Below are 13,171 nucleotides of genomic sequence, written 5' to 3'. Positions count from 1 at the left end.
TATCACCACCTAGTAAAAGAAGTATAAAAATAATAAATGATACAATTATGATAGAAAAAAGAGAGAGAAGTGAACTGTCATTAATCAAATTTCATATTCAAAAGCACATACATACTATAAACACTTTTTACATTGCCAATTAATATTAGCTGCCAAGCCAACAACAAAAGCAAACTAAACTAAAAAAATCATGGGTGCTCAAGCAATGGCAACTTCAACAGTTTTTGATTTTTGGGGAGGAGGATGCTTCTCAACAACCACAGTGAGAACCCCATTTTCGCATTTAGCTGTAATGGCTGACACATTAGCATTCTCAGGCAAACGAAACTTCCTCTGCAAATTCTGAGGCCCTCTCCTCTCCAACCTAAGATACTTGCACCCTTCATCCTCTCCATCTTGACGCTTCCTCTTCCCATTGCTTCTTATAACAAGTGTGTTCTCATCTTCAACCGTCACCTACAAAACAAATACACACATGCCAATGCACCATAACATTAATGGAGGGGAAGAAAAGAATATTGGAGTGAGACATCACGTATGTACCTGAATTTCAGACTTGGAGAGACCAGGAACATCCATAAAGAATGTATACTCCTTGGGAGTGTCCAAAATGTCCACTGGAATGATGCTAGAGACCCCTCTGGTTTCATGGTGGTGATCATGAGCACGAGAAGAAGGAAACATGAACTTCTCCATAGTTTCAGGAAGATTGAAGAGGTTGTTCACTGCAGCAGCCAAATCCACGTTCAAAACATCACCACCAACTCTTCTCATCTTCTCACAACAATGCAACCCACAAAAACTCGGATTCTGAACTCACCACAAAAATACACACATCAGCTAAAGGAACACACTTAGCAAATACCAGAACATCTAACGAAAGACACAGAACCCCAGAACAAAAAGAAAAAACAAAACATCATGGGACGGATTACTAACCTATGATTGTACTAGCGAGAATCTAGCAGGGGAAAGTGACTTTTATGTTTAGATGAAGATTATCTAGATAACTGATGATATGATTGTTTAGGAGTGAGTTATGGAGGAAATATAAATAGAAGAAATTTGTGAAGAGTGAAGAAAGTTAGAGAGTGATTGTCCACACGTTCTGGAAACATCCTCTTCATTTTTGCTACCACGTGGTATTCTCTGGATAGTTGTGGAAAGTCTAGGTCCCTTCTTCTCTGTACGTGTCAGAATCAGATACTAATCCTACATGCACTTTATGCTCTATTTCATGTTTTTTTTTAAACAGATTTAAATAAGACCTTCTTCCCTCTTTTGGTCCCTTATAGTTATAAGCGTAATATGTGAGTACTGAGTACCTAAAAATTGTATAGGTCAATATTACTAAAAATTGTAAAAGGTTATTTTTTTTTAATGATAATCGTCTGAGCTGACTCCAGTAAATACAAGTTAAACTATACGCCAAGTAGAACTCTCTCCTTGGCTTATAATTTGTTTAACCTTTCTTAACTTGAACATTTAAATTTATGCAAGCAGTTCCATCAATCATAAATTATGTTTAACCTTTCATAGTTTTGTAAGGGTTAGTTACCCCTTTATCCTTTATCTCTTTTGCTGCTGATTAAAAAAAAGTTAAAATATATTTTTAATTTCTAATAAATATTTGAATTTTATGTTTATTTTTTAATAATTTTTTTTACATTGAATCTATCATAAAATAATAATTTTATTTTTGATCTTTTTGACACTTTTTTTAGTCTATAATAAATTAACGAATTTTGTGTTATTTCATTTGTTATTAGTCAACTATCAATAAAAAATAAATTTTTTTTATCAAAAAGTAAATATAAAATTTTCTAATTTATCAAGAATTAAAAAAAAAATTGAAGAATAAATTTTTTTTTTATCAAGAAACAAAAACAAAAAAAAAATATTAAGAAATAAATACAAAATTTAAATATTTTATTATTTATTAAAAATCACAAGTATATTTTATCCTATGATCATGACTCAATTTGCATGGCCCTAGTAACCTAAACCCTCTCATGTTGTAGATTATAAAGACTATTGTTTTCTGCACCTCCAGATTGCTTTTTTTAATCTCTTTTTTGGCTTCTGAAATGGTTATAGATTTTGACTTCTGGAACGAATGGCCGATCCAAAAGGTTAAAAAAACATTTCAAAAAGGGTGTAGGAAGCAACTTGGAGGTGCAGGAAGCAATACCCCATTACAAATAACACACTGCGTTGGGCCATTGTAGAATATTTGGACCAATGACTCAATTATGAAAGAATGAGTGGAATTCTTTGTGCACCCAACGTTTCTCTTGTACATCCAACACTTTTTTGTTTTTCCAAAATTTCTTGTAAAACATTATAAATCCATAAGTCTGTTACAAATTATGAATTAGTTTATTAGCAAGGATAATTTAAAAAAAAACAAAAAAGTGTTGAGTGTAAAAAAAAATGTTGGGTGTACAAAGAAATTTTCAAGAATGAGACTAGTTTTTTTTTTTTTTTTGTGGTTATAATATAAGGCCAGTTCTTTTGATTATAGGATTTGTGACGAGTGAATGAGTTATGACTTATGAGATGTCTCGTCTGACCATCTAAGTACATTATTTTATGACTATATAATATAGTTTATTCAAAAATAGGATTGTTATTATTTTTTAAAATGTTATAATGAGGGTAAGATAGGAATAATAAAATCACAACCCATTTTATTCTATTTACTTACTAAAAATCATGGAATAAAAAATGTTTTATCCCATCATAATTTATTTAAACAAAGAAATAACATTTTTATTCTATTCCATTTTAATCCATTATGATGGGATCCCAGTACGTTAATGTTGGCATGATCGCACATATATTAATCCGTTCCACTTTACTCCTTATTACTCTCTTTCGCTCTTCACTATTGAATATTCAAACAAAGTATAATTATGAGAAAAGGAAAAGAAAAAAGAAAAGAAAAGGCAATGAGCATTTTAATCACATTACAAAAATTAGCCATTAAAATAAAATACAAATATCCAAGATGCATGCCTGTTGTTGATTGTATGGACATAATCAGCAGGGAGGAAGATTTGCCCCTAAAATATATGCAGCAGAATCACTACCCCAGTAAGTGGTTTATGCTTTGTCTACTAATCAGTTCCCAAACAGAATATATGCTCTGCTTAACATGCTAAGCTACTTATTATATGCTCTAGTCAATAATAGTTGAACTAACATGACCCTTTATATAATTATATTTTCATGGCACATGGTTTATAACTAGAATACCTAGATGTGATCAATACATTTTTTTGGTTATTTCACAACCAGCATATAAAATATAAATCAAAGGATTAACTTTCATAATTAACACAATTAATTTATCTTCATATATGTTTACAAATATCAACAAGGGTTGACACAAGTAGTAATGACTTCTGTCCCTTAATCTCAAATCTTGATCTTAAGTATGAAATATATTATGTTAGGAGAAAAATATTCATATTTTTTGCACTCATAATCTCTAATAGAGATTAATTAATATTTCTGACGCTAAATATTTGGTATCAATATTATGCTAAGTACAAAAGAAGTTATGCTTATAAATGTTTTGAATAGAGTGTGTAGAATCAAAGGATCTACCTCATTTAATTTAGTTTTGTTAAAAAAAGTACGTAGACATTGAAGTTTGAAAAAACATAAAATTATCCTTCATTCACGTTGAAAGGTTATAGTTAAAACACACGCACGCGCACAGTAAATGAATGAGTTATCCTCACTAAAGAGCAAAATGCAACAGAAGGAACATGAATATGCATAATTTCATATCTTTTTGTTTCTGTATGTATACGAGTACAAACAAGGATTAAGCCTTCAACTTTTCGTATGCTACATGTAAAAACAAAATCAATACCTAAGTGTTTGATATATGTCTGCTAATTAGTTCTCAAACAGCATTTATGCTCTGTTTAAATAAGTTGTTTAATGCGCTCTATCTAGTTCTGATTGAACTGACAATGATTTTGACATTTTGTACGTTACATCATTTGGTGGCACATGATTTAGACTTAGCAAATCCATATGGGATCTTAAAATTTAATGCATTTCTTATTATAGAAGATGGTCCAGGCCCCTAAAACTAATCTTGTCTTGGACACCATCCCAGTCTTTAGAAGCACAAGATCAGTTTAGAAATATTCTGTTAAAAAGATTTGGTACCATTCTTATTAATTAAACCATCATTTTATTAGGGGAGGGAACTAATTTTGCAGAAACAGCAACATTGCTATATACAATATCTCATGTAATAGCTATATATAAGTATAATATCTCATATTTGCTTGTAAGATTTTTAGGATATTATTAGGAGTATGATTTACTACAAACAACATTATAAGGAGGCCAATTCTTGTTTCACTAATGAAACAAAAAATTAGACACATTTTTCAAAAGCAAAATAAACACTGGCACATTCTTGAATTCCTTCTCTTTAGTTTCTCATAGATGTATCCAGTCACACATCTTCAAGGAAGTTATGATAAAAACAAATTTTGATTCTAATAGTTCACATGAAACGTTTTAAACTTGATAGCACAATATCATCACCTTTTGCAAGCAGAAAACCCATGGTGTCCATTCAAATAAAAACGTTGAATGAAAAGGCTTGGCTTAAATTGAAGGTGGTTTCAGCAACAGCAAGCACAGGCTTAATCAGTGGGAATAGGATGGAGCTACTGGACCACTGGCTGGTATGTGAAATGTACATGAATTCGGCTTCTGCTGAGGCTCTTGTGATCCATGACTCACACATGTGTTGGACCACAAACAGTACTCACACATATGGCCCATGACACATCCTCATCTATGTTTCCCCTTCAGAAACTCTGCATATGCAAGTGTTTCATTGTTTTCATGAATAAGGTATGCTCTAAATATTCACACAGATTATTATTATTATTATTGACACCAAAATGGGATATTCCCTTTATTATTAGTAAGTATAGATTAATTATACACACGGTAGAATTTGAATTACAGTGGACTCACATAAATACCACAAATTTTTGTATACAAAATTCATTTGTATATAAGAGAAATTCTTTACTAATGGTAAGAAATTTCATTAATTGTCCTTGGAATTGAATTTTGGAGAAGTTGACAGTCTATAATTGGAGTTTTCAGTGCTGTGTTAGATGAGGTTCCTAGGCCCCATATGCATTTAGAACCTTGCTAATGGTATCTCTGTACCAAAGAAAGCTAGTAAAGTATATACATAAGAGGGACAAGGATGTGTGGGCACCAATGCTTTGTAGTTTGGGAAGTAGATGAATTTGCCCAGTTTGAGTGCATTTCACTGATGCGATCCTTGCTGGCTTGCTAACCAACCAACACCTTAATTTGTTGCTCTTTATAATGCCGTGATATTAGCAAACAAAAACAAGAAAACCAACATACATACCTAATTTCATTTCAAATACAATACGTAATCACACTCTTTTTTGTTCCTCGGTCTGTTTTATTCTTTTTTATCATAATAAGGAAAGCTTGTATTGTTGTAAAATACTTCCAAGACTTTTAGAATAAGAACGAAAATAAAATATCAGGTCCAACCACCAAAAGAATTTTTCATATCCTACAAATATCCTCATTATTATCTCTTTCCATTTTGTAATATAATATTAAAGATTCCAATATTATAAGGTTATAGTGCTTATGACTTTCTAGAGTGCTTTACAACAAATGGTGGTTGATACTTGATTGCATGGCTCTGGAGCCTGGACAGTACCTCTATTGATATTATTATTATTATATAATATTGGACTTAATTACTTGAAATTGTTAAATCTAACGGAAAATTTTGTTGTAAAAAAAAGTAACAACTTTCTTGAAAATGAAATTTGAGTTTAAGGTATTTTTTAGTTCAATTCATATTATTCTATTCTTAATTCTTAAGCCTCTTTGAAAGTCACTTGTTGGTGGGAGGTTTACTTTTCTTGCACACACCCATTTCCAACTGAACCTGTAACTCCCGTCACCCTAATCCTTGTATAAAACATGATAAATCAAAGTAGTTTTTTATTTTTTTATTTTTACTTTTTACAACTATCATTCAGCCGTTACTAAAATATTTATGAGATTGAAAATTATAAGATTTACTTGATGATGAAAAGAAGGAAAAAATGAAAAAAAAAATCATAAATTTAAATTTATTGTATTGATAAAAATTAACAAACTAATCACTAACATTGACAGATAAATAAATATTTATCATATAAAAATATTGTAACGGTAATACAATTATAAAATTTAGGCAGTTTTGATCTTCTAAAATAATAAATTATTATTATATAGTTCAAGATTATTATGTGTAAATAATTTCGGTAAATTTCTATGTGACATGCAACAGGATTTTTTAATTTATACAGAATTTTTTTAAATAAAACTCAAGTACCTATCCCGTGAAAAAATTGGTGGAGACCATAAAGACAGGATGATATAGATCATACAACAGTTTCTCTTATTAAACAAAACTGGAAGGAGAGGAAAGGTGGAAAATGTGATGGTCAGGAAAAAAAAAAGGGCATGCATGTAAAAGCGCAAAGGAATTTGTCATTTTGCAAAGCTTGCAAATCCCAAAAACCTCTCACAAGAGAGCAACTGGTTTTTTCCAAGTCTCCACCAAATGTCTCATTCTTAGCTGTGTCCTAAACAGTGGGCCATGCACGTGTTTTTAAACCCCTCTCATCCCATCATTCACTGCTACCCCTGCCCTTAACTAAGCCCTCTCCATCCTTTATAACTGAACCTTCCCTCACACCTTCCCCATCAGTCATCACACTCTCTCTCTCTCTCTTTCCTTCTCTCTTTTCAACTCATTGAGGCATTCATCAAACACCTTCTCAAAATGGCCAAAGTTGGAAAACTAACAAAGCTCAAGTCAGCAATCAAGAGATGGCCCTCATTGACCAGGCTCAGCCGCAACAGCAGCAGTGTCTCTTCCAACAAAGGGGTCTCTGGAAAAGGAACATCCCTTAATTCATCCAAGGAACACGAGCATGAACAAGAACAACTTCGTGCGGTTTATGTTGGCAAGTCTAGGAGGCGGTACCTCGTGAACTCCGAAGTGATCGATCACCCCGTGTTTCAGGAGCTAGTGGACAGGTCTTGCTCTTCTAATTCTTCTTCTTCTCATCATCATGACGATGATGGGGTGGTGGTGGTGTCGTGCGAGGTGGTGCTGTTCGAGCACTTGCTGTGGATGCTTGAGAGCGAAGAGACCAAGTTGGGGTCCATGGATGAGCTGGTCGAGTTCTACTCTTGTGCATGCTGACAAACACCTAGTAATAATAACTGACTTTAATTGTTTCTTCTCTCATGTGGTCACGCAAAACCATTGGTCATGACTGCTTTGCGAATTCAGATTGATTCAAATGTTATATATTATATAAAAATATATATATTGCTGTTATTATATAAAGTGGGCATGTTGTAGTTGACATGAAAGTGCTATTAGTTGTTATGACATTGTTTTAGGTGAATCTAATGCGACTTCAAATTAATCACCTATTTCATTTGCATGCCCCTTTTGTTGTTTCTTTACTTGAAAATGACACTAAAGTGAAAGGAAAATCGATAATTAACTAAGCATAACTTATATTTGAGGTGTATGTGCTGATTCAAAAAACAAATCATTAGAGATGTCTAATTGGATGGACTAACTAACTTGATTAGATCGATGCATGAAAATGGTACAGTCAAACAAAAATAACATTCAATTAAGCATAACTTATGTTAGAAATGTCTGCAGACTCGATTAGACCAATACATAAATTAGATTAAGCTGTGAAAATTTAAACTCAAACTTATTTCAGCCTAATCAAATTCAAAATTTTGCTAACTCATGATAAATTTTGGCCAACCTGTGGCCCGGTTTTTTTTTTTTTTCTTTTACATATGTAGTAAAATTATAAACAATAAATTTAATATTATATGCATTGTTAAGGTTTATTTTAAGATTAATTTTGTATGCACATTGATAAATTTAATTTTATTTGTTTAAAATTTCTAGTGCTCGTTTATTGTTACAAATACAATTGATACGCTCTATTTTATTTATATTAGTATGCATTATATTTTAATTTATTACTTTATAATACAAAGGATAACCTACATTTTTTAATTAATTTAATTTATAATGATAAAAAAATATTTTATTAGTTTATGACATTTTATTTAATTTTTTATATTTTAAAAATGAGTGGCCCATAAATGACCGTTTAACCCACAACCTACTCGGCTAGCAAAAATTTCAACCTATCATTAAATTGACATGAAGCAACTTAGCTAAAAAATGTATTGACCATGATGTCTCTTTAGATTGATGTGGCCTGAATTAACAGCTCTAACTTATATGAGAGAAATTTTTTGTTGGTGACATGTTAGTATTTTAAGCGTGCCATGTCCAAGATTGGTAAGAGAATGTGGCCCTATGATAAAGACAATATTATAGGTAGGCTTTTGGCACCAATAAGCAAAGAGATATACTAACTGAGTGCTGGTTGCTTGGGGGTAAAGAGAGGATAATGAGTCCATTTACTTTTTACTGATGACAATGGTTGATGTTCTTGTTAATTAGTTGAGTAACTGTAATTAATAATTATGGCACTCATTATAATGTTTACCCTTGGAATTTATAATGTAAGTGGCCGACATTGGTGAACAATATTTAAGTTTTTGCTTCATCTATTGTTCTTTTACTCTTACAATCCTTGCCACTTATAGATATATATCAAATTTACAGTAGTGCTAATTAACCCGATATAAAATCCATTCAGTAAAACCGTTACTACCTTACTGGTTATAGATGCTGACATACAAGTACCCTGGAGTTTTCCATGGTTTACATCTTGTCAATTCTTTTATTGTTTGTCTTTACATGTTCCTCGAAGTGCGCGAGTGTGATGTTAATCATGTTATTGTTGGATACAGTGAATAAATAACTTCTTTCAAAACATATCAATATTTTTTTTACGTGACATATCAATATCAATACTATAACTATAAACAATTTGTTTATTATTTTTTATTTTGAAGAGGATTATATATTTTTAACATATTTTTTTAAACGTATTATTTACCATCGGTTAAAATTCATTAAAATCACAAATTTTGATAAAGTACACTCTCCATTAACTATTCTCTCTTTTAATTTAATAATTTTTAATCAATAATAGACTGAAAAATGTGTTAGAGAATATATTATTAATTCTCTTCAATTTTTATATAAAACATTACAATTTTTTATAATATCTAAAAGTGTTTACGCTAACAGATTAACTTACATTATGATGTACCGGATTTGAACCACTTTTCACCAAGCTGTGATCCAAGTTCCAAACAACAGAAAGTAGGAAAGTAAATAAGAATTATGCATAACAAGAAAAGAAAGAAAAGTGGGATTAATCTACAGTGCTTTCGGTACACACGTTTTCATTATATGCTTATTGATGATTGCTTAATCAGCTCAAAACATTAATGGATGTCCCTAAGATCTGATGCATCAAATTGGATCGACTAAAGACAGTGATGCTTGGCCTTATTTTTTGTCAACAAGTGTAATTGACCACACATTAAGAATATGATTCGAAGATTGAAAAGGTCTTGGACATTGAGGACCTGTCTTGAATTCAATTGCACATCAAAATCCAATACTATGAGAACATGGGGATTAGTAATGAACAAGAAAAAATGAACTAATACAGCGATACACGCAAGCAGAAGTGCTTTCGATGTTATTGTTTGTAAAAAAAAAAAAGTGCTTTTGATGCGATACTAACGAAGCTCTATACCGTAATTACTGGATCTAGTCCTCCTAGCTAGTTGGGTAGGAATTGGTGCTGAACTGGAAGGGTGGCATTGGCCAGTTGTCTTTGTTTTTCCAGGTATTTTGCTTGTGAAATCAAGATGTTATGTTGCTCTATGTAAGCTTGCTTGGTTAAGACTCAAATTTTGGTCCCATGTCTGTTTCCTAATAAAAATATTGCTAAGCAAGCATTTTTTTTTAACTCCTATTAGTTGATGATTTTCCCCTGAGTACTTTTTTTTTATTTTTATGAATCAGTCAATAGCATTGTTTTTATTCAAGATTGAAAAGAGAGAGCGTATCAAATCCCTCTATTGACATGCTTTCAATATAGATGGATATACCCTGTATAACTCCAGTAAATTTTGTAGCTGTATAAAAAAGTTTTTAAAATTTGTATTTAAGTTTAACTTAATCTAAAAAGTTACGCAATGAAAGCTGAATTATCACCTACTTATATAGATTATTTTAATTATATTATTATTTGATGTGAAATATATATTCACTCCTCATATGATATTTTCAAAAAAAAAAATTGTAGGATTGAACATTGAAGGTGATCTAATGGTCTGATAATGATTTGATGAACCCAACGACAATAATTAAAAGAGAAATGCTAGCAATGTATTTTTTTAACAAATTCTTTTAATCAGACATTCTCCAATTGGTTAAAATTTATTAAGAATCACAAAATTTATATATCTCATATCTTATTTGATGAACATTTCTTGTAATTTTGTAATTGATAAATTTTAACTAAAATTAAAAAGTGTGTTTAAATGAATATTCTAGTATTAGAAAATATATTGTTAGCATTCCTTATTTTTAAGATAACCATAATATCATCTTAAAGTTTAAATTTAAACTTAAAATCAATATAAAAAAACTAACTTATAGAATAAGCCTCTTCGATCTATATAACTATTTTAGTCATATATATGTTACTTGTTAACTTGAGATGTTCAACACAAGTTTAGCAAATCAAAATTTACTTTGGTCATAATTATAATTTAAATTAATCAACGCATCTTCTCTCTCAACGTTTTCTCCGAAATTCTAGCTGGAGTTGAATTTAATTTTTAGTTTATTTTACTGTAGGGATGTATGCATAATTCTGGACATATTCATTCTTGTTCATCTTCTGTCTCGAAGCAGCAGAACTTTATTCACAGCTGTAAATGCAGCCTAACAAGCCTGTCTTACTTACTCATTGACAGAAAAGGCCAGAAGAGTAATTAAGCAGAGTTTCAATTTTATTTTATTTGAAGTCTTTTCATCTATTAGATCATTAATTTGATCAATTACTGTGGGCCTCTCCTCGCCCACTGATTCACATATACATATTTATTTATACATATAAAGCAGTATGAAATTTTTAAAGTTAGATATAATTAAAAAATGTAAATGATTTTTTTAATTTTTCGACAAGCAAGAAATTTATTGCATTTCTATATCAACCCTACATGTTAGTGCGAAAAAGAAAATCACGTCATGGGGAACTGACACTAGTGTTGATTAACGGAGAGAAAACTTAGCATTATTCGGTAAAGTGAAAAAAAAGAAGAAAGACAGTGAATTAAAATAAAATTTTTAAATTAAAGTAAAATATAAAATGTAAGTTTCACATTATTTTATTGTGTTTTTTTTTTCTTCAAACGAATGGATGCTTAAGAATAAAGTTAATTTGTGTTGTACCGAGATAGTACTTAGAAGTTTGAACGGATAATAAACATTTCCATTGTCCTAATTCCCATGCACTGAAAAATAAAAATAAGAAAATAAAAATCATGTCCACACACGCCACTTTGTTTGATTCGTGGAATGTTTTAAAGACCAAAATTGTGATAAGCTGGCTGGTATCAGAGTTTAGGCCCACGGCATCAATAGAGTCGAATAATATTTGATAAGATTTGGGTATAGATTTGAGTTTACTAGTTGTGTGTGAGGTGATATGTGTAGGGCATCAAAATTGTACAACATTATTGTCACATATGCATATACTTGATATGCATTGCTTGGTTTTAAATTATCAAGAACAAATTAAATTGGAATTTCTATCCTTATCATGTTTGTAAGTACGTAATATTTTGTTTGTATATCAACGAACGAAGAATCAATAAGGAAACATGACGAAATGCTTAGAGGAACATGTTGAAAGAGTACAACCAATTAAGTGGCAAGTGCTAGCTGTTTATAGGTGTTAGAAACCAAACATTATAGCTGAAAATAGTAACTATCGCTTTCTTCTTATTATTATTATTATCCGCAATTTTTTCTGGGGACTATTTGATGCCTTTTCTCTTTTGTGATTCTTTATTTAAAAAATGCCTTTTAAATGGATAAGTCTTTGCTAACAATTTGGTAGGGCCAGAGAAAAAGTAGTATGCACTTCTAATTATCCAATGATCTTATTTACAGCTTCATCACATTTATGACGTCAATAGTTGGTGAACTTGACTTGTATAGTTATTAAATATTGTGTTAAACTCGTAGTTTATTACTAACCCCTAATTTTTCTTTTTCCTCGATTAAAATGCAACAATTGTAAAGTTGTCATCTTACATATTCTATGAATCAATGTTGAAAATTCAGTGTCTTATGTTGATTCAAGATCATTACTTCTTTTTTTTTTTATAAAATTTGTAATAAAGTTTTCCTTGCACCCTTTGATTGTAAATTTGATCCCCTTTAGGATATTGAGGATTCTCCTCATTTCAAATACTGTAAGTATCTCTCAGTCACATTCTTTGTGCATAGAATTAAGGATTGACTGAATCAATAATGTCTACCAGGACAGGAAACAGGTGCGTGGATGCTTAGACTGAATCATGAAACATAATAAGAAATTAGAAGAAAAAAATATTAAAAAAATATTTATTATATTAAAAAGGTTAAAATTATTTAATGTTTATTTTTAAACAATTTAAAACATATAATATATTTAACTTTTTTACACTATATACCTATAAATACCAATAACAACTCCACTAGTTGAAAAATGCATCATATCCATCTATGTATCATTAAAATTTAACTAAGAAAATAGTTTAATTTTGATATGTTATCAGTTTTAAAATTATTATATTGTCAAACTAATTAGAAGTCATCTTCAATATAATTTTTAAAATAATTATTATAAAAATAAATAAATTTCAATTTTATATAATAATTTATGATTGTACTGAAATATAAAAAAAATTATCAATTAAAAACATATTTAAAAATATAAAAAAATCTTATACCGTCAATATATTTAAATTAAATTCATTAAAGATGTATTTATATTTACATAAAAATTATCATCATACTTGCATTAATTATAGCATCTATATCCACATG

At 30.3% G+C, this 13,171-nt stretch overlaps 2 protein-coding genes across 2 annotated transcripts; one reads left to right on the top strand and one right to left on the bottom strand.

The window, feature by feature from the left end:
* Positions 1-51: 51 nt before the first annotated feature.
* On the bottom strand, positions 52-1,075 carry LOC114418210 (17.4 kDa class III heat shock protein-like). Its single transcript, XM_028383447.1, has 3 exons — positions 940-1,075; positions 544-810; positions 52-456 (listed from the first exon to the last, which is right to left on the bottom strand). Exons 2-3 carry the CDS (start codon positions 772-774, stop codon positions 199-201), a joined length of 489 nt encoding a protein of 162 aa, XP_028239248.1. The 5' UTR covers positions 775-810; positions 940-1,075; the 3' UTR covers positions 52-198.
* Positions 1,076-6,721: 5,646 nt separating this feature from the next.
* Positions 6,722-7,547, top strand: LOC114418687 (auxin-responsive protein SAUR78-like). The gene has a single exon (XM_028384159.1). It carries the CDS (start codon positions 6,875-6,877, stop codon positions 7,298-7,300), a length of 426 nt encoding a protein of 141 aa, XP_028239960.1. The 5' UTR covers positions 6,722-6,874; the 3' UTR covers positions 7,301-7,547.
* The last annotated feature ends 5,624 nt before the right edge of the window (positions 7,548-13,171 follow it).

The sequence above is a fragment of the Glycine soja genome, chromosome 7 (assembly GCF_004193775.1).
Source record: "Glycine soja cultivar W05 chromosome 7, ASM419377v2, whole genome shotgun sequence".
Lineage (NCBI taxonomy): Eukaryota > Viridiplantae > Streptophyta > Magnoliopsida > Fabales > Fabaceae > Glycine > Glycine soja.
Note: the sequence above shows the minus strand (reverse complement) of the source record. Positions and strands in the feature narration are given on the sequence as shown.